Raw genomic sequence first — 22,717 nt, 5'->3', positions numbered from 1 at the left:
CAAAGAGTTTTTAGGTATGATGCTAAAAGCTTGCTTCATCAAAGAAAAAAGTTGATCCATTTAACTCCATCAACCTTAGAATCTTTGCTCTGTGAAAAATACTACCAAGAGAATGAAAAGGCATGCCATTTCCCTGGGAGGAAATATTTAGAGGTCACAAGTCTGACAACTTGTATTTAGAAAGGACAGAGTACTTTCAAAAGTCAAAATATGGAAGGAAATAATCCATTTAAAAGTGGGCAAAAGTTTTAAATAAACATTTCACCAAAAATGGAAAATAAACATTATGTGGATGCTCATCCTCACTAGGCATTAAGAAAATGCAAATTGAAATCACCAAAAGGTTCTACTATACCTGCACAACTGTCTGCATTTCAATCAGGCAGAAAGTTTCTTGAATATACTACAAATGTTTCTACCTATCTTCTGACCTTGCCACATTCATCTGGGATACCCTGCCTTCCTTCACTGCCAACTCCTACTGATTCTTTAATACTCAAGTTGGACACCATTGATTCCGAGAAGTCTTCTGTCAGAACTTTAGCCTCATCTCCTTCACTTGGATCTAGATTAGGGCCTTGATGGCCCTCCATGTGATCCATCACTTCATCTGTCAAATATATAGTACTAACTGGTTTAATGGTGAATGCAGCCACAAAATTAAAAGACACTTGCTCCTTGAAAGAAAATCTATGACAACCTAGACAGCATACTAAAAAGCAAAGACAGCACTTTGCCCGCAAAGGTCTGTATAGTCAAAGCTATGGTTTTTCCAGTGGTCATGGCAGATGTGAGAGTTGGACCATAAAGAAAGCTGAATGCTGAAGATGCTTTCAAATTGTGGTGCTGAAGAAGACTCTTGAGAATTCCTTGGACAGCAAAGAGATCAAACCAGTCAATCCTAAAGGAAACCAACCCTGAATATTCATTGGAAGGACTGATGCTGAAGCTACAATCTTTTGGCCACCTGATGTGAAGAGCTGACTCAATAGAAGAACCAGCTCATTGGTGAAGACCCTGATGCTCGAAAGATTGTCAGGAGAAGGGGGTAACAGAGGACGAGATAGTTGGATGGCATCACCAACTCAATGGACATGAGTTTGAACAAACTCCAGGAGATAGTGAAGGACAGGGAAGCCTGGCACGCTACAGTCTATGGGGTTGCAAAGAGTCAGACATGACTTAGCAACTGAACAACAACTGGCTTAATTAGAGATTTTAATATTCTTAACTCTGATCTCCATTAAGTCAGAGATTCCATCTTCTTTAATATCTCCAGAAATTAGCATATTTTAAAAATGTTTGAGTGAGTGAATAAATTTACATGAGAAAAGTTCTATGTTCCTTCATGTAATCTCAGCCTCTGCTTGACCTCCCTGTCCTAAATCAGCCCAAGATTTTCTTAACTGTCAAGACAGCCACTGACATTTTTCAGTCATGTGCAGGTATACTCACCCTTCAAAATTAAAATCCTTTTCCCCTCATCAGAAAAGGTCTGCTTTCTCTGGGAACTTGCTCAGCTGACCAAGTCAGAAACCTGCCTTCTGAATTACTATCCTAAGCCTTTGGACCAGAGGAGTCTCCAAATGCTAAGTTTATGTCATTGGCTAGAGTTAGTCCTGCAGAGATAGACTGTGTCAGACTTGGGAGCATGAGTACAACTCCAACAATATGGCCCTTTGCCACGTTTTTACTTCTGACATTATGATGTAGGTCTGTTCCCTAAGGTGAAGCCCCTGGTCACCCCAAGTCATAGCTTCCTCAGCATTGTAGGCACCATTTGCTCTGTTTGCTTGTCTTTCCCTGCGTGTAGCCTGAGATGGGCAGGCATGCCAGCCCCTCCCTGCATCCTGCCAGACCCTGAGTTACAAAAGATGGAAACACAAGGTTGCACCAGCATCATGATAGTACACAGTGTATGTATATACTTCTCCAAATACCCACATCATCTTACGCCATTATGTAATATTAGTATTGTTGGGGACATTGGGATTGTGACATTATTATTGTATTTTAACAGTTTTTGGAGTGTATTAGAGGCTTGGTAAATGTGACTAATAAATGGATGATTTTAAAATCCATGGCAGGTCTTGAGGTTTCTCTACCAAATATGCCTCACTTTAAGATGAGGGTAGCTGATGTCAGTTTACTTTAGATTTGAGGTTTTCTTGGGGAAGTGAGATGATAAGGAAATTATAGAGCCCTATGTAGCCTTGTTTTTCACCTCTGTAATGTAAGATGATGCTATTCCCAGACCATGAGAAATAAACGAGATCATGTGAAGTGAGAGATAAACAGAACAAAATACAAGTGTGTGTATGCTGCCACTGCACTTGGCATGTAGAAGGTGCTTGACAAGGACTTTATCTATTCAACATGTGAAAATGGGAAACTTTGTGTAGTTTTGCCTTCAGTATAAGAAAAGAAACTCTTCAGAGGAAAATAAAGCACATCTCAGGATTGTTGCATCAATAACTTTTATGAGAGATGTTGATTTGTCAATTTATCTCCTTGACAGAGAGAACAGAGAGAAGGATCTCTGAGCCAAGTTGATGCTTCATCACTGAAAACAATGAGATGAACATCCTGGCAATTAGTGGAGGCAAAGAATTATCCTTTTTTTATTTTTATTTTTATCCTTTTTTTAATTTGGGAAGAAGGGTTTACTGGTTTTCTCCCAAATCTTGTCATTGGTTCTCTCTTCTTTTAAAAAAAATTATATAATTTTTAAAGGTTACTTTTGCTTTATGGTTATTATGAAATATTGACTGCTTTATTAATTAAAGGGATTATCCTTTATTGTGGTTTGGTGATCCTGTGCTAATTTAGAAATCGAGGGTGCTGGTTTGTGCAGAGTTCTTGATTTTATGTAAGCCCCTGGTTGGAAACATCACACAGTTGGTTGATATTGCTGTTTACTGCTGCAGCCTGCATTAGTTTGTTCTTGGAGGGTTTTCTTCACCTAGGAGTTGATAATAATTGAACTGTAAAAGTCTTTTGGGGAAAGGTGTGCCCAGCTTTCTGCATGGATCTCAGCTGAGATTTGAAAAGTGATCAGCTTTTATCTCATCTGATTGGGAGATCTAAGGGCAACAGGCAAAGAGAGGGGCTGTCTGTCAGGGAAGGGAGAGGCCTGGCACCCACATCCCCAGGGGAATGAGGAAAGTCAAGTTCTGATAACAATGTGCATGTCTCCTTGGAGAAAGGGGGACAGCTGGTGAAGATGCCTTCATTATCTTCCAAGGCTTCCAATTCTGGAAAGTTCTGGCTGTGAGAGAGAACTCAAAACCAAGAGTTTAGTCAGTGAGAAGCAGCCCATCACACAGTCTGGGACTTGGGACTCTGTCCTCTGGTGTTCAGTCAGGAGTCTGGAGTCAGGGCCTGCCTTTTGTTTAGTTTAGGGAAGATTGCATTCAGTTTACAGGAAGAAAAGAAAGAAGATAACTTCTCAGGATATGAACAACATCTAATATAAACGATGCTGGGCTGGGAATGGGAGAAATAAAAAAGCTTTGTGAAGAATGCAGTTGGTTCAGAAAGTCAGAGTCTGGAGATTATGTCCTTCTAGTTCAGCATTCTGACTGCCTGCAGTTCGATGTAAAACCCAGTTTGACAGCTAGTCTTGCCCAACAATAGATTTTCCCGGGAAGAGGGCTATTTTCATCCTTTGCGTTTGTAATTACCATGTTTGTTTTGTGTGTTTAGGGTGCAAATACAAGAAGGTGCCCAGAGAGGTGTGAGTGCTCACAATGATACATAACAGGAAAGTGTGTAAGAACGAGGCCAAGAACACCTGTCATAGGGTACCCGCTGGGGCACCTTTCTGAACGCACTGTTTGCACACACACAAAAGGGCTGGTGTTGGGGCTGGATATGCCCAGTGCGCGTGCCGAGTGGTGGAAGGATGGGGCCGGCGGTAACAAGAATCAATATATATTTACGGCAGGGGCGGGGGACAGGGGTGCGCGGAGGCTGCAGGGCGGGGCAGCGTTAATGAGAGCAAGCCCGGCTTGTGGTTGGTTCCGGAGTCTGGTACCCACAGAGGAGCAGGCAGGGAGGGAGGGGATGCGGGAGGGAGGATAAAGCGATGAAGTGCGCTGCGTTACCGCGCATGAGGCGCGGTTGTTGGAGCAGGAATACAGTGCGTCTCTGACCCAGCGGGCCCTCTCCTAGCGCACACACTCATCAAATCGCACGCGCCCGTCCGCCGCGGCGGTGGCCGCCGCTCTCCCCCGGCACCCGGGGCGTTACGAGAGCGGGTGGGTGCCGCGGTCACCCCCCTGGCAGGTCCCCGGCGGCCGGCGCACCATGCAGGGCACGTGCGCCCCCCGTCTCTAACCTGCGCGCTGATGGGAGCATGATCTGTGCCCAGGCCGGAGCTGCCAAGGTAAGCGGGCTCCGGGCGGGGACTCTGCCTACCGCCCCTTCCCCCGCCCTCCTCTGGGTGGCTTCCCCGTCGCTCCGGAGGCCCCGTCAGCGCCCTCCCTCCCCAGGGTCCGGGATCCACCCTCCTCCCCACCCTCTTGCTTCTCCCGCGAGGTTCAATTGTCAGCCTGGGGCGCGGCGCCACCCGGGCCGGGCAGGCATCCCCGGGTGGCGACCCCGGTTTGGGTACAACTGGCACACCGGGCCCTCCTGCCGGGCACAGAGAGAAACAAAGAAGCCCCCAGGCGGGTTCGTGGCGCCTCCCCCGGCCCCCGGCGCCCTCCCAGTGGTGAGGAGGTATCAGGGGAGGGGGCGGAGAGACCTACGTAATCCCCGTTACCAGCCCACACCCACCCCTTGTGAACTAGAGCTCTGGATTTGGGTTGGCCTCGGGCTCCCTTTTAGACAATTGTGTCCCAAGCAATGCCCAGGGTTAGCCAGCGAGCGCCCGCAGCCCCGCAAGCGCTTGCTCGTGCTCGCTCAGGGGGAGCGTGGCAGGTGCGGCCCTTGCTCCCCTGGGTGGTGGCAGGCGGGGAGGATGCGCGATGTGGGTGCTGTTTCAGCGACTCCCCGTCCCAGGCTGCTTTGCCGGGCCTGCCACCCGAGTTTTAGCGGGAGCAGCCCGTCATGTCGCCTACCGTATTGCGACCTGCGCACGGGCGGGGAGGGCGCCGCCGGGGAAAACGCGTCCGGTCCATTTCTGGCTGGAGGTGCAGTTGCTCCTACCCCTACATTCCTGGTTCGTGACAATGCAGCAAAATCCGAGGGCTCAAACCCCCGTTCCTCCCGTGCCTTCTGATGGCCCTGCCTCTTTGATGTCGCGGCCCCTCGGCCGAGTCGCGGTGTGTTGGGTGCGTGGTCTGCCTGCCTGTCTTGCATACAGAAGCTGGGCATCATAAGTTCTTCCTGGCGAATTTCAGCGCGTGGGGGGAGCTGGCAGGGACACAGGCTGCAGAGCTGCCCGGCTTCCTGTGATTCCGGGCACAGCGCGCCCCAGTCTGCATTGGGCTGACACCAGACAGCATGTGGGGATTTTCCTAGTTGCTGAAGACATTATTTGACGTTGCTGTAGTTTTGTGCTTACTTCTCTTGGGATCTGCAGTGGTGCAATTCTCCTCTTGTTTTTATCTTTTTTTCTCTTTGAAAAGATAAGACTGTGTTCAGCAGAAATGGATACAGGAAGAGCAGCATAGTTCAAAGACTAAGAGAGGTATCTTCTCTCTTTTCCTGGAATCTTGAGGCGATTTAGGAGGGCAGATGCCCTACCCGAAAAGGCCAGCCTTTAAAGACCCTGGCAGTGTCGTGGTCCAAGGCGTCTCAAAGCAGGTGGCCAGATCTGCGTTTCTCCTCAGCGGACTCGCTCCGGCTGTGGCTATTACGGTAATTCGTTCTAGATCGGGGATTCATTTTGAAAATGTGTGTTTTCCACTAAGAAGGGATTAGAGCCCACATGTCTACCCTGGTATGGTGTGTGTGCCTGTTTGGTAGAGAAATAGAATGTGTAGAATTCCCTGTTGCCCTCTTCCTCTGCTTGCTACCTCCGCCGGAGTGTGCCATTGGGACAATATAGCACTGTTTTAATTCCTAGACCTACCTTCAGGCATATTGGACTTCAGAGTGTTATGCTTAATAAACTGTGTTCTGACTTAATTCTGGGATCCCAGGCTAGTACAAGTTGGCAGCTCTGTGGAATGACTGTTGTTTTTGTCTGGGGTAGTTATTGCATAAAGGCGAATTGCCTAAGTTTGTTCAGATTGTGACGTTATTGACTGGATAAGGAGACCACATTCTGAGCTGAAACAGCCTATCACCGCATCAGTGTTGAGGGACTGCAGCTGCTGCGATGTGTGTACGTAGCATCACCTGGTTCCTCTCACACTTCTGGCTTTGAAAGAGGGGTGTTTTCAAAGACTGCTTTAAGATTTACCTTCTATGGTACTTGCTTCAGTATTACTGCTATTATGGGAAATGCTAAAAGGCCAGATGTGACCACGGGAAGGCAAGTCACAGGCATCTCCTTCCTTACCTGTAGTGTAAGTTGGACTAGCTGATTTCTGTCCTATCCAGTTCCAGTGTTGTGTGATAATGGTGGAGAAGTAAGAAAAGTTACTAAATTTAGCAAGGCTAATTATAACCCCAAACCATATGCACAAACCAGAGATTGATGATAGAATTTATGGTTTATTTTTACACCTATATTGTTTTTAACCCCAGCATCTGCATATTTCCCATAAAAGAAATTAGCCAACAACTCAAACAGGTCATTTTCTTTCCACTATATCAAGAGATTTAATAGGGGTGGGGGATAGAGAAGAATGTTGGATTAACTGGATAACAGATTTTTCTCCTTGTTGTGGCTTAATTAGCAATTCCCACCCTCTCTTTTGTAGCTGATTTCCAATGATTGATTTTGTTTGTTTGCTCTTAATGAAAGACTCAGGATAACTGTTTAATTCTAGGTAGCAGTTGTTAGTAGCCTGCCACTTTCTCCGATCGTATTTGGTATTGCTCATAAAACTTGCTAGGACTGTTGCCTGTTATAAAAATAAGGCAACAATTATTCTAAACAGGCAAGCAAAGTGTTTTCAAGTTCTTATAGTAATTTTTACAGTTTAGGGATAGTTGGGATATTTGTTTATCGATTTATGCTGATCCACACAATTTTCCCCAGTAGTGTGCTTTTTTTCTTTTTAAGTTACAATCAAAATAACATCCTGGAATAACAATACCTGCCAAGCATAATGAATCACTGCCTGTCTTGTTTTCCCACAGCCTTTTTGTCCATGCCGCTAAGGCAGCACTTATCATATTGCAGTTACATGAGCTGTGAATGGGCGCAGTCCCCTGGTCTCACTCCTGGTGAGAGCTCCTTGAGGACAAGGGCATTGTTAGCTTCTTTTGTCTCATCTCTCTAACACCTCAAACTTTGCCCTGAACATGGTGTGTTCTCAGGAATATTGACTGTGGACCTCAGGTCAGAAAAAAAAGCCCTCTACTTGTTTAGGCAGGAGGTAGGTGGGAATCCTTCCCTTCGTGAGTCATATAGGCAAATCAGAGAGATTATGTAAGACGCTAAAGGGAACCAGTGAGCTGGGACTCAAATCCAGGCAGAGAGAGGCTCCAGCCCCACCCATGTAGACTGCAAGTTCAGATCCTGCAGGTTTAGGTTCTTTATTTTTCACTTGGATGACCTGGATTGTCCATGTTGACAAAATCAAGGTGATCACTGCCCTGTCCTAGCTGTGGCCTTACAAGCAAACATGTCCAATAGAAGCACTCTGTGCGCCCTTAACTGCACTTAGAAAGGGGAGCAGCCTCAGCCCTCCTTCTCTCCACTTCTTGGTCTCACCACCCAGAGCTTGCTAGGATGACAGACTCATCCAGGGAAAACCACTGACCAGACCCATTGTTCAAATCAGTTTTAACCACCATCAGCTGAGCTTCTGAAACAAGCCAGCAGTTAGCCCACAGATAATCCTCTTTCCTGCCCCTCCCACCCTGATGGGATCTCCCAACAGAGAGACCCCTGCTTCTCTCCCATCATTTCCTTCCTGTCCATCCTGGAAAACAGCACAGTTTATGGTTAGGAAATCCAGAATTTCAGTGCCCACGTACCATTTCTATAGTCCTGTCCTGGGTATGTTTGCTGTTCATGGACTTTTAGAGAACACGGTGTGAAATGTTCAGGGGGGTGTTTATCAAATCATTTTTCCTCTCTGAGGTTAAGTTTCATCTTCCTTAAAAGGAGGGAGTTGAAGCAAGTAATCCCAAAGGATTAACGGCATGATTCTGTGATTGTTTTTCTTGGTTTATGCGATTTTACCAGTTGAAGGGTGAAAATTATTAATGAGAATTTAACTTCACAATACAGAGAGTAGAAATACTTAGGGCCATGTGGGTCAGTCTCTGGGTTATCTAATAATCCCTTTAAGTCTTCTGTTAACACTGTTCTCTATAAATACAGTAATTCTTTCTTATTTGTAAAACTGAATTTATTATATTGAAGGGAAAAGTTTGTGGCAGTTTCTGATCCCAGTGAGGAGGGCAGTGGGTCAGATGTTTAGAGTTTTAGGGTTTAATGGTCAAAGGTTCCAAGAGCTACTATGAAGCATTTTTAAGTTTGGTCATTGAGTAACTCTTACACTCAAAAGTATTTCCTAAGATTCATAACAATGTACCTTTCCATTTCTGTCTGCTTCTCATTTTGCTCTTTTGTTTGTTTTTGCCTCTTCTTTTTAACTACACTGACCTCCTGTCACATCCATAAAACATGCCTGTAGTAGCACTGCCCACCCACTCCCACTCTCCCCCACCAAATACAGGTGTCAGAGCCTCATAACTTTCCTCCTCGTCTCAGCCTCTTCTTTTTTCATGAGCATTGCTTCTCAAGTGAAGATGCAAAGATGGATAGAGGCAAACCAGCTCACCTGCTGATTTTGCTTATGGTGCACATTTATGTCTCACAGACTTTCTGACCACTGACATTTGTTTCTTAAAGCCTCCTTAAATACTTGAAGAAACCAAGTCCTAGATAGGAAATTTATTGGTTTGGCCAAAAAGTTTGTTTGGGTTTTCCTGCAAGATGGTATGGGAAAACCGAAACAAACTTTTTGGCCAAACCAATATATATCTCATCCCATAATGTTTGGATGTGTGGGTATTGGTAAGTGGCTGTCATGTTCTGTGACTTGAGAACTGTAGGGAAAATGATAAGTAGCCAGTGTGGGATGACAGTAATGTCATCACTCATTGGCAAGATGTCACAGGGACCACTGAGCTCCCAGGTCCCTGGAGAAAGCATCTGGATTCCATGGCAATAAGTGATGTGTGCTGCTCACAGGATGCTTCTCCTGATTTATTGGCCCCAAGTTTGATGCACACAGAGGACTGAAAAATGAGAGTTCCTGGTACACATGGGCTCTCCTGGTGTTACCAGGCATCCATTGCACTGCAGTATTTTGGGGCAAAATTAGTGGATGGAACTTAAACTGATATTTGAGGTGGGGGAAGGTGGGGAGATCTGGGAAAGGATGCCATCTGGGCCTGTGATGACGAATGCTATCATGGAGACTTCATGCGGGGTCCCTTTTATATATTTAGTAGAGCAGATTTTCCCTTTCACACTTTCTAGATCTATTTGTATTGCACAGATGTCAGGGAAATATCATGAGTGTGAAAGAAAAAAAAAAGACCAAAATTCACATCCACGGCCAGGGATTGTAATTCAATCACTTTGTCCTTAAATTGACACCCATTTAACTTGCACAAACATTTCCTGCTTTTGCTTTCGGGGGTTTAAGTCACAGCATTTTCAGAAACAGAAATCTCAGTCCTACATATTGGAACTCAGAGATTCAGGTTAAAGGGAAAAACCATGGGGAGATACATTAGACCTGGCTTGCTTACTGTCAGGACCAGAGCTAATGTACCCACCAGCCATTTGTCATCTTCCTTCCTGTAATCCACTGATCAGCCAAAAAACTGCAGGACACAATCAATAGGTTTTTATCCTTAAAAGGACTTTTCTTTTTCCTTACTGTTATCCCTAATGCCCTTTGCCATCAAAACTTTTAAAAATATTTATATTTATTTATTTGGCTGCGCTAGGTCTTAGTTGCCGTGGGATCTTTGATTTTCATTGCGGCACATGGGATCTTTAGTTGTGACACGCAGACTCAGATGCTGCTTGTGGGATCTAGTTCTCCAACCTGGGTTTGAACCTGGGCCCCTTGCATTGGGAGCGCAGAGTCTTAGCCACTGGACCACCAGGGAAATCCCCCTTTGCCATTAGAACTTAAAACTACTTAACAAACAAATTTCCCCTTCTATTCCAATCACATTTTTGTGGAAGTGAGTTTTTCAAAGTTGAGAAAAAAAAAATTGAGGCTTTTGCTGGCATTTTCTCCCCTTACCCCACCCCTCGGTGCCGCCTCTGTCCACAGCCAGACACAGCACCTGCAGGTAAAGGGGACGATAGTTATAGACGCAGTTGGCACACAAGTGTGCTGTTACCATATCACATTTTATAGATCCTTCCTGACTCCATTCTCCCCACCATGGATGGTCTCTTTCCTCTTCTATAACACAGCTTGAAAAAGTTTTCTACACTGGGTTTCTTCACTCTCTCTTTCTTAGCCTGTAAAGACATATTTTAATTTGTAATATTTGATTCAGACAGATGACACGTTTAGCACATATGTAGATTATGAATCAAAAACAAATACCTGCCATGCAGCATGAGACCAGAGCACTGTCAGTTCCTTTGAGGCTCTCTGGTGCCCTGGCCTCAACTCTCTCTTGGCCTCTCTCGACAGCATCCCATCCCGGCTTCTGTCCCCTTCCTTCTACTCTTCCCATGATGATCACCGGTGCTCTTTGCCCTGTACTCCTATGTGGTCAGTTCTCCATCCCAGTCTTCTGGTCTCCCAACAACATCTCACACTCAGGGCCAGTCCCTCTTTCTCATGCTCCTGGCTTCTAGGATGCTGGATACTCCTGGTAGTTTTTTTTTTTTTTTTCTTTACTGTCTCCTTGGGTCTGCTTTCTTAGGCTCTCTTGATGGCCCCTGAGCTTTTATCCCTGCTGACGTACTGATTTTTGACCCCTACATGATGGAATTCTCCAGGAAGGTCCTGGCTGTCAGGTCTGTTCTTACCTATGTATTCCTTCCTTCAGTCTCAATACTGCCTTCTTGCTGATGATCTCGTTTATTTCCCCAGTCCTGACTCATTCCCAGAATGCCAGACTTACATATGCCACCAGCAGCACCACCCCTTGAATGCCACACTAAAGTTAAATTTACAGGTGCAAAACACAACTCTGGATTTTCACGCCCCAAACCTGCTTACACCCTCCCCGCCCTGGGAGTGATCTCTGTAAGAGACAACTGTCTTTCCAGTTGCTCAGGCCAGATGCCTTTGAGTCCCCGATTTCTCTCTCTCTCTCTGACTGCAGTCTAGCTTTCAGCAAGTCACTCTTCCTTTGCTTCACCTGCCTCATCCAGCACCACCACTCCTATCTAATCTACCATGATCACTTGCCTTTTGCACTTGACCACTAACCAGTTTCCTGCATTTCTTGTCCAAATCTCTTCTTTTACAGCAGTCCAAATGATACTGATGAAATATCTGCTAGGTGTCAGGCATTGTTTTAGGTGCTGGCGTGTAGCATAAGCACAACACACAGCAATCACAAATCCTGTTTCAGTAAGTCCCCTGCACGTGAACCTTCAAGTTGCATACCTTCAAAGATGAGAACATGTGTTCCCATGTTCAGTTACATAAGTTAGTTGACGTGTCGGGCACACACTGTCACATGCATGCGTCCTCTACAACGGTTGTGCTTTTGTGTACTTCGCTGTACAGTACCTTATAGAGTACCGTATCTTTATTTCAAGCTCAGGATGTCCGGCAGCAAGCATAAAAGCAGCAGTGACGGACGTGCAGCAGTGATGTCCCATACAGCCAGTTGTGTTAATTGAGTGCCCAGGCTAAACTTGTCGGACTTACAAACAAATTGGACTTACAGATGCACTCTTGGAGTGGATCTCAATTGTATGTAGGGGACTTACTGTATTTCTTTGCCTACAATCCCTCAATGGTTCCACTCTGCTTGCAATGAAATTCAGACCCCTTTCTTAGCTTCCCTGATAGCTCCATTGGTAAAGAATCTGCCTGCAATGCAGGAGACACAGGTTCAATTCCTGGGTCAGGAATATCTGCTGGAGGAGGATAGGCTACCCACTCCAGTATTCTTGGGCTTCCCTTGTGGCTCAGCTGGTAAAGAATCCACCTGCAATGCGGGAGACCTGGGTTCAATCCCTGGGTTGGGAAGATCCCCCAGAGGAGGGAAAGGCTACCCACTCCAGTATTCTGGGCTTGAGAATTCCATGGACTGTATGTATAGTCCATGGGGTTGCAGAGTCACACACAACTGAGTGACTTTCACTTTTACTTCTTGGCCTCCATGGTGCTACATAACTGGACCTCCAGCTCCTGCCTCACTCTCTCCTTGTCCTGCACACCGGGTCCCAGTCCCCAATCTCCTCGTTCTTCCTAGAATGCGTGGGATACATTCTCATCTCTCATGCTGTTCCTTCAACCTGGGAGATGTCTGCCAGTTCCCTGAGCTTGCCCCCTGTGTTAACGAAACAGCAGACTTTCCAAAAGGCTTTCCCTGACCATCTGTTTACACTGTGCTCTCTTCCATCAACTTGCCCTCTATTCTTACACCCCTTAGGACCACCTGCTTTGTTGTACATGTTTTTTTAACTTATGTGTCTACTGTCCATCTTCCCTTCTAACTTACGAACTTAGACCAAGGACCCATCTCTTTGCCAGTGTCTGGAACCATGCCTAGAACATAGTGGACTCTCTTTATAGGATGCAAATCTCTTTATGATCTGCTGGGTTGGAGTTTGGATGGTATTTTTAGGTGTCTGGATCCTCTGAGAACACTCCTTTTCTTTTCCCTAACTGTTTTCCCTACTCTTCAAGGTGGGGGTTGCTGGGCATTTGGTTGGTATGGGGTCTCTGTGTCATTTATCCTGGCTGGCACTCTCTGACCGAGCTCCAACTTGTCTTTGCTTCCTCCTCAGCGTCCAGAACAAGCAGCTGCAGGTCACTTAGTTATTGTTGAATCTGTGTTGTTCACAGGTCCCTTCTGCGTTGTTCCTGTTGTTGCCAGGACTTTATAAAACTGCTCTCTGCCCTCCTGTCTCTGTCTTCTCTGGGCCACATGACTTTGTCATCTTCAGTGTGAGCCTGTCACTCCTGTGTTCAACACCCTGTGAACTGCCAAATTCTATGCAACAAAGAGCCAGCTACCCAGGCTGGCCTCATTGGTCTATGGGCTGTGGCCTGCTCTATGCCTGATATATACCCCCTGACCTCAGGACAGACAAATGTCTGTCCCCCATTTTTTCCCCCCATTTCTCCAAACATGCTCTGTGCTTTCCTATAATTATGTACTTTTTCCATACATACTTTTTCTACTCTTAGATTCTCTACCCTTCTATAAATCTGCCCATTTTTAAGATCTATCCTAAATCTCAGCTTGTAACAGAAGCCATCACTCCATTTCCCGATAGATATGACTCTCCCCCACTGAGCTTCTGTGTAATGAGCATCATTGTATGTGTGTTACTAATGCTCCTACCTTTCAGCCTCCCCGCTAAAAGATGACTCTTCAAGGTTAAGGACTGTGTCACCCTTATTTTTGTATCCTTATTTTGACATTTTTCCCAGTATTGGCCACTGGAGGTGTCATACTGAGTGTTAAATGAATGATGTGAGTAGGTCTGTATTTTATTTATTTTTATAATTTTATTTATTTATTTCTGGCTGTGCTGGGTCTTCCTTGCTTCAAGGACTTTCCTCTAGTTGCAGTGAGCAGGGTTCTCATTGCAGTAGTTTTTCTTGTTGGGAGGCATAGGCTCTAGGGCACTCAGACTTCAGTAGTTGTGGCAAGTAGTCTTGTAGTTGTGACTCCCGGGATCCAGAGCGCAGGCTCAGTAGTTGTTAAGCTGCTCCAAGGCATGTGGGATCCTCCCAGATCAGGAATCAAACCAGGTACCTCCTACATTGGCAGCAGATTCTTCACCACTGAGCCATCAGGGAAGCCCAGTCTGTATTTTATTGCTTCTAGAGCGGCATTATGTACAATGTGTGCATCCATGAACTGTGTATCATAACAGTAAGTATTGATAGAAAGATGGGAGAGATGAACTTCACAGGAGAGGAATTTCTATCTGCTTTGTTCGCTGATTCTCCTAGGTGCCAAGAACAGTGATCAGTAACAGAACGCAGTAACTGCTCAGGAGACAACATGTATATGTTCCTACACTGGGTTCTCTTTCTGCTTATGTGGTCCATTCATTTTGCAAATGTGGATACCTGAGCAAATCTGGACTTCTTGGTGGGCTACTCTTGGGGATCTTGCTTAAACCTGGTGTCTGCTTGAAACTATGAGAGGTTCTCTGTCACAGAACCACTCCAATGAGAGAAATAATTGGCAATGAAGTTATCCACTCCTAATTTAAACAGGGGTCTTATTGGCGATGCTGCTCCCATCTTTACTGAACTTTCAGTGGCAACCAAGCATGATTTTTGGTGAGGTATTGCCACAGGAACTTTGTGAGCATTTGCCACCCTTTTGTTGCAAGCGAGTAAAATTTATTTTTCTTAGAAACATGCATTCACATCATGATGTGACATCCTTGAGAGAAATAGTTGAAGATCACAAATTGTTATTTTCCTCTTTTTCCTAGAATAGAGGAAAAAATATGCATAGTGAGTATTAAGGAGGCTTTCAGGCTTCTAACAAGAAATTTGACCAGGGGACTGTTGGACCACAAACCAAAATTTAAAAATGCATTGTATGTATGTATATGCACATTTCTATATGCAAATACACAGAAATATATTTAAGATATAGAAATATATGCATATATATTTTAAAATCCTTGTTAACTATTTTCAAGTAATTTTCAATTCCTTATTCCCTCAGAAGACATTTCTTGAGTTTTTATTTTATGACAAGTCTTTATGTCATGTGAGCTTTCTCCATCCAGACAAAAATCTGCTTACAGCTTAAGATGAAAATGTGCAAAAGACAAAACAGAGTTAAGTCCCTGCGGTGGAGAAACATCTAGTTTGAGAGACAAATGAAAAAGTTGTGCCCTTTAAGAGTGATAATTTTATTTTTCACACTGTTAATGGAGAATCTATTACATACCCTACAGTTGGTTGGTGACTGTTACTATGGTGAATAGATACATAGCCACATTCTTAGAGTGAGGTCCTCAAATTTACAGTGTTGCTTCCTGTTCATTAAACAGACATCACCCTTGTCAGGGACTCAGAACTTACTTACTGTGATATTCTTTAATTAAGCTTAATTTTATCAAAATCGAATTTTGCTATCCTAGATCTTAGGCACCTTAGGGTCAAGGCACTAAGTCTGTTACGCGAGAACTCTCTGCTGTAGGAACATGCTCCTCGTGACTTGAAGTTTTGCCACAAATCTTCTTTTTTCCACTGATCCAGAGAATCTTCTAGAGCAAGAAGCACTTTAAAAAAAAAAAAAAATCAGACTTGCCACCTGCTCAGGACACAGAGGCTCCCAAGAGCAGGTGAAGTGAATGGCCTGGCATGGTGCACAAAAGTGTCTGAAATTCACAGACTACCCTGGACATCAGGCCCCAGCCTGCTTGCCTGCCTTATGCTGTGAAATAGTGATGCCATAACTGTTCAGATGGGGTGGAATTCTGGTCAAGAGGGGAGAGGAGACAAGAAAACCAAAGGCCAAACCCTTCTTTCTAGGGCTCTGTGTCTTGCTCCAGGTTAAATGGTATAGATCATGCTAACCTAGCATATTTTTTAGTTTCTTGGAGAAAGCATTGAATGAATCTTCTCAGCTAGATAAAGTTAAGGATTTATGGCAAGAGAAATAAATCTATCCCAGGTGGCTTAGGGGTAAAGAATTCACCTGCCAATGAAGGAACCTTGGGTTCAGTCCCTGGGTAGGGAAGATCCCTGGGAGAAGGAAGCTCCAGTATTCTTGCCTGGAGAATCCCATGGACAGAGGAGCCTAGCTGCCCACAGTCTTTGGGGTGACAAAGTCAAACTCAGCTTAGCAACTGAACAGCGACAACAACAAAACCTACATTGGTATCTCTAGGTATGGGAGTGATTGGGGAGGGTAGGAATTGGGTGGAAGAAGTGTCAAGCTCACTTTCACTGTAGTTCTGTGATCAGGACCCCTCTGTTTTTCCAGGGTTCATTTATCTCTACTGAATAATGTCATTGATGGGCTATTTTTATAGAAACATTAAGCTTTGGGGTAGGAATTTTTTCTTCATTGTTAGAATTTTCACCTTTGAAATTTCATTTTAGAGGCAAAAGAGGGTGAATGACTTTGTTTTTTACATTTGGCTCATCTTATTATGAATTTGCAAATGGCTTTTGAGGGATCCAGATATTTTATTTTTCAAACCTATTTTTTTTTTCAAAGTGCTATTAGCAGGTTCAACTCATGACTTCAGGCATTTTTCAGGCAATGAGCTCAGTGAGATTTGAAAATTAGCTAAGCCATTTATAGATTCATAGAATGCTGACTGGGGAAGGAACCTCAGCCACGTCCCACTTAACCCCCTAATATTCCATGTGACAAAACCACCATCTCCCAGCATCACAGTTGTTAAACCTGGGGTGGGAAGCTGGGCTCATGGCTCAGTGCTCTGCAGCTCCTTTGCTAGTTCGTTTAGGGCAGGGCAGGAAACGTGGATATCTTTGGGGTCCAGGCAGGTGTGGGTTTCAGGGTTGGAGGCAGGTGAGGGGACTGTACCGGGAACTAATGCTGCTAGGGCAAGTTCTCGTGCCTAGTGCACAGTGAGGCCAAACAAACAGAAATGTTGGAGTTTGCAGCAGGGAAAGGTTTATTGCAGGGCCATGCCCTAAAAAGCCCCATGCTCCCCAAAGTGTTTCTGCAAGACATTTTTAAAAGCTGGGTGTGGGAAGGGGATCACAAGGTAGGCGGTCAGCTTGTGCACAGTTCTGTGATTGGCTGATGGTGATGGAACAGGGTAGTGTGGGAGAGGTTAACATTATCAGTTCTTAGGCTCCAGGAAGCCTGGGGCTATATGCTCATTGTCATCCACTATTGATAGTTCAGTTCAGTTCAGTTCAGTCGCTCAGTTGTGTCCGACTCTTTGCAACCCCATGGACTGCAGCACGCCAGGCCTCCCTGTCCATCACCAACTCCTGGAGTTTACTCAAACTCTATGTCCATTGAGTCAGTGATGTCATCCAACCATCTCATCCTTTGTCGTCCCCTTCTCCTCCTGCCTTCAATCTTTCCCAGCATCAGGATCTTTTCAAATGAGTCAGCTCTTCGCATCAGATGGCCAAAGTATTGGAGTTTCAGCTTCAACATCAGTCCTTCCAATGTACTTTCAGGACTGATTTCCCTTGGGCTCCAAAATCACTGCAGATGGTGACTCCAGCCATGCAATTAAAAGATGCTTGCTCCTTGGAAGAAAAGTGATGACCAACCTAGACAGCATATTAAAAAGCTGAGACATTACTTTGCCAACAAGGGTCCGTCTAGTCAAGGCTGTGGTTTTTCCAGTAGTCGTGTATGGATATGAGAGTTGGACTATAAAGAAAGCTGAGAGCTGAAGAATTGATGCTTTTGAATTGTGGTGTTGGAGAAGACTCTTGAGAGTCCCTTGGACTGCAGGGAGACCCAACCAGTCCATCCTAAAGCTTCCATTTGGTGGGGTGTTTTCACATCTGCAAAACAACTCAGGAAATGTGCATCAGATAGTTATCTATTCTATAGTACTTCAGAGAAGAGCTAAAGCAGAGAATAAGAGGGAAGACCCCAAAGGATCCTGCCTGATTACAGTGCTGGTCGTTAGTCAGCTTCAAGCTAGTGTTGACACTGGGATGGTGATCCAATGTTGCTAGTTCATCTGATTTTTCCAAGAAAACCAAAACACTAGATATTTAAGAGAAATTCTATAATTTTAAGATTTTTTTTTTTTTTACTAATTCAATCTAATGATTTTATAATACTCAGTGGGCTCAACCAGGCAAAATTGTAAATATCTAGCTTGTAACTTCTGATCTAGGAGAACTGTGCTTTGAGGATTACTAAGATGGAAAGAAAGGACCATGATCATGGCTTCAAATACTTAAAATCTGAAAGGTGGCAGAGGTACTTGTTCCAAGTCTGGAACAAAAACTAGTGGGCAGAGAATTTTGGTTCAATAATAAAAATTTTCTGTTAACTCAGAATCATTTAAGAGGAATGAGGTACTAGTGTGCCAGGGTGCCATTGAGTGGCGGTCACTGAGCCCTGTGTTGGGATGCTGGATAGAGGCCTGGGGTACTGGCAGTTTCCGTGGCTCCTTGGTGATAAGCTCCAAGGTTGTTCTCTAACTGGCTTTGCAGTCATCCTGGGAGCCTCCCACTGCCTCAATATGCCCTGGGAAATGGGTCAAAAGCTTTCAGGGCAAATCCAGTGAGATGAAAGTTATGTGTATATAGTTTGCCCTCACTCTTTCTTTTTCAAATAAAACCCCATCAGTTCGATTCCTTCTTCTACCAAGGGATTCCTTTCTATCTTCCCCTCTAATGACTCTGTTCTCTCCTATCCATAAAACACTGCACAAGCCTTCTTCACCTTCTGCATCCCCACCCACCACTAGGAAAATTCATCTTTTCTCAATTTTTGGCTATATCACTTAAAATTTTTGTTTTCTTTTAAATAAAGCATGTATGTATCATTATCTAAAGCAAGAGTCTACAGACTAGGGCTGACTTGCCTCCAGTTTTTGTACAGTTTTTTATTAGAACACAGTCACAGCCATCATTTACATGTTCTCTATGGCTATTTTCTCTACAGCAGAGCGAAGTAGTGGAGACAAAGACCGTAAGACCTGAAAAGTCTAAAATATTTACTAACTGGCCCTTTAAGAAAGTTTATTGACCTCTGATCTATATGAAAGTGATTATACCAGATAGATAATCTGAAAAAAAAAAACATGTGCAAAGGATAAAGTAACAACCCATCTGCAATGACCAGATGAAATAACCATTGGCTTTGTAGTGTAATTTTAATGCATATATACATTATAAAATTAAAATCACACTAGAAACACAATTTCTTGTTTAACAACATGCATTTTCTTGACATACAACTTTTAATATTCTATTTCTATGTTATTTTAATCAGCTATATAATAATCTCTGTAATACTCCAAGTATGTATCTATTATGCAATTTTTTTTTTTTTTTTTGGCTGTCTGGCTTGCAGGATTGTAGTTCCCCAATTCCTGCGATGTTGGCAGTGAAAGTACAGAGTCCCAACCATTGGACTGGGAAGTTATAATATGGGATAATCCCCATCTTATGTGTTTGCGTGGCTGCGTGCTTGGTCACTTCAGTTGTGTCCAACTCTTTGTGACTCTATGGACTATAGTCCACGAGGCTCCTCTGTCCATGGGATTCTCCAGACAAGAATACTGGAGTGGGTTGGCATGCCCTCCTTCAGGGGATCTTCCTGACCCAGGGATCAAATCTGAGTCTCCTGCATTGCAGGCAGATTCTTTACCCACTGAATCGTCTGGGAAGCCCCATATTATGCATTAATTTTTATTGTGGTATTTGAGGTATATTTTAAATACAAAATTTTATTTAATCCTTTTAAGTGCTTATGTGGGAAATATTAATTTTACAAATGAGACATGAAGTGTTTCTGTGACTTGGCCAACTTATACAGATAGGCTATCTGACAACCAACCCTGTATTTTCAACCATCCAACCATTCCTGGGCATTGAAGTTAATTTTATTCTTTTGTTTTTATTCTGGGGAGAGGTGCCTATTAGAAATATTGCTTTAATGAATATCAATATACGTAAACCATTGACGGTATTTCACATTATTTCCATAGAACCCATTCCCTAAAGCAGAACTAATGAATCTAGAGATTCATTGAGGTTCCTCAGACACCCCAAAGAGTCAATGTTCAGAAAAGTTGTAACAAAACATGCTAACAGCCTGTGAGGGTGCCAGCCTCCAAATATTCAGTACCAAGTATTATGCTTTATCCAGTCTATTTTTGTTCTTTTGTCACGGGAAGAGGGATCCTGGAGGCTGACTCTTCGTAGGTAGTTGTGACCAAGTGACTCCTCTGAGAATGACTTCTGGGAAAGATGTTCCCTGGGTAAGAAAGGACAGGCTGGGTGGGCACAAGTCTCTTGCCCTTTGCCCTTCCATTTCTTCTAGCAAGCTTGGGACCAAGCACCGGAAGCTGCAGGCTGGGAACGGCAGGTACAGGGAACGGTGGATGCTCGTGGGAAAAATACCTCGGATTAGTGAAGCCTCTGTTGCTGGGTTTCTTGATACTCAGGTAGATGCAATCTTATCCATTTCCAGTGAAGGTACAAAGGAGCAGTGAGGCTGTTTCTGTTAATTCTTTTCACCTATATTTTGCCAATACCTCTTTCCCAGGCAAGGTTTTAGTGCTTCTTTTTCCAATTTGTATGAATCTTTATATATTATTATAGATATGAAGATACAGATATTTGAGATTGTTATGTCTTAATTTTATTTATGTGACTTGCCTGTTAAGGTGGTGTCTCCATCTACAGGTACAATTTGTCTTCACAATTAATAACAGGGACAAATTTCTATTTCCCAATAACCTGTCACTTAATTGTTTTATCATCCATTGTTTCCGTCTCAGAATCTGTTATCCTTGGGAACTGCAAATCCGTGAGTTTCCAATGATCTAATTCCTTCCATGTTTATCAGCTGCCATTCTTCTGTGAAAAGAGCTTTCCCTGTTTTTCTGCTCTCTTCTTTTGGGAGGAATCACTGTGTCCTAATCGTCAAGAAGCATTAGTTAGAGCTGGACATGGAACAATAGACTGGTTCCAAATCAAGAAGGAGTATGTCAAGGCTAATTTGACACCTATATTGTCACCCTGCTTATTTAACTTATATGCAGAGTACATCATGTGAAATGCCAGGCTAGATGAAGCACAAGCTGGAATCAAGAATCCTGGGAGAAATATCAATAACCTCAGATATGCAGATAACACCACCCTTATGGAAGAAAGTGAAAAAGAACTAAAGAGCCTCTTGAAAGTGAAAGAGGAGAGTGAAAAAGTTGGCATAAAACTCAACATTCAGAAAACTGAGATCATGGCATCCAGTCCCATCACTTCATGGCAAATAGATGGGGAAACAATGGAAACAGTGACAGACTTTATTTTTTTGGCCTCCAAAAGCACTGCAGATGGTGACTGAAGCAATACAATTAAAAGATGCTTGCTCCTTGGAAGAAAAGCTATGACTAACCTAGACAGCATATAAAAAGCAGAGGCATTACTTTACCAACTAAGGTCCATCTAGTCACAGCTATGGTTTTTCCAGTAGTCATGTGTGGATGTGAGAGTTGGATTATAAAGAAAACTAACCACCAAAGAACTGATGTTTTTGAACTGTGTTGTTGGAGAAGACTCTTGAGAGTCCCTTGGATTGCAAGGAGATCCAACCAGTCCATCCTAAAGCAAATCAGTTCTGAATATTCATTGGAAGGACTGATGGTGAAGCTGAAATTCCAATACTTTGGCCACCTGATGCAAAGAACTGACTCATTGGGAAAGACCCAGATGCTGGGAAAGATTGAAGGCAGGAGGAGAAGGGGACGACAGAGGATGAGATGGTTGGATGGCATTACCGACTCAATGGACATGAGTTTGAGTAAACTCCGGGAGTTGGTGATGGACAGGGAAGCCTGGCGTGCTGCAGTCCATGGCGTTGCAAAGAGTTGAACATGACTGAGCGACTGAACTGAACTGAACTGTGTCCTTATGGATTTTTATTGACTCAGTGTGATATAATCAATTACAGTTGTGATTCTTTTTGATGTTCAAGTTAACCCAGTTTTGGCCAGGGGGAGCTTTTATGTTATTTCTAACACAAGAAACTGAATGGTTACATGTCTTAAGTTTCTACCCTTTCTTCCCTCCATCCCTTCTTTCCTTTCTTTCTCTCTGGTTGTGGGTGGGAATTGTTTATAAAATTGGCTAAAACCAGAGCAATATGAAGTAACAGTGGTAAAGGGAGGTCTTATCTTGCCCTTTTCCTTAATTAAATTGGATTTAATTTTCCACTATTAGATAGTACAGGCTGTTTATTCCAGTTTTTTTTTAAAAAGTTAGTGTTATTCTATTCCTAGTTAAGAATTATGTTATAAACATTGAATTAAAAGGGGAATTTGCTGAATTAACCAGTATGTTTTCTCCTTTAACCTAATGAAATGATCAATTACATTAATAGGTTTCCTAGTAATTAAACTATCTTTGTTATCTTCAAATGCACTAAACTCAAACATTGTTGATTATTTTTTTAATTCTGCACTGATTCTGTATGCTCAGTTTTATATATGCATACATGTAATAAATATGTTTACTGTATTATATGTATACTTATATATATTAAACTATATATAACTTAAATATAGATGAATGAATGGGATTGGTTTGCATCTTTATTATACTATGTATTTGAAATTTATGAAAGTGAATCAGGAAACTGTTAAGTTCCCTTGAAAACTGTATATGATGCCAGGATTATTATTACCTAGAATTCAGCAAGCTTTATCTGTAAAATCTCCTTGGGCTTTAGGCCGTTTTTCAGGGTCAATCTGATAAGTTAATTCATTCAACTTATGGCTATGGCACTATTTATGTTGCTGAACCAAGCTTGGGTCTGCTTG

At 43.5% G+C, this 22,717-nt stretch overlaps 1 protein-coding gene across 1 annotated transcript in view; it reads left to right on the top strand.

The window, feature by feature from the left end:
• The first annotated feature begins 4,315 nt into the window (after positions 1–4,315).
• The window catches only part of HECW1 (HECT, C2 and WW domain containing E3 ubiquitin protein ligase 1), a 445,911-nt gene continuing 427,509 nt past the window's right edge, over positions 4,316–22,717 (top strand). The window contains exon 1 of the mRNA XM_061165645.1: positions 4,316–4,387. Coding sequence (XP_061021628.1) covers positions 4,358–4,387 — 30 coding nt within the window. The 5' untranslated portion in view covers positions 4,316–4,357. The remainder of the gene's footprint in view (positions 4,388–22,717) is intronic.

This window comes from Dama dama, chromosome 18 (assembly GCF_033118175.1).
Source record: "Dama dama isolate Ldn47 chromosome 18, ASM3311817v1, whole genome shotgun sequence".
NCBI classification, from domain to species: Eukaryota; Metazoa; Chordata; class Mammalia; order Artiodactyla; family Cervidae; genus Dama; species Dama dama.
This window is presented reverse-complemented; position numbering and strand designations above follow the sequence as displayed.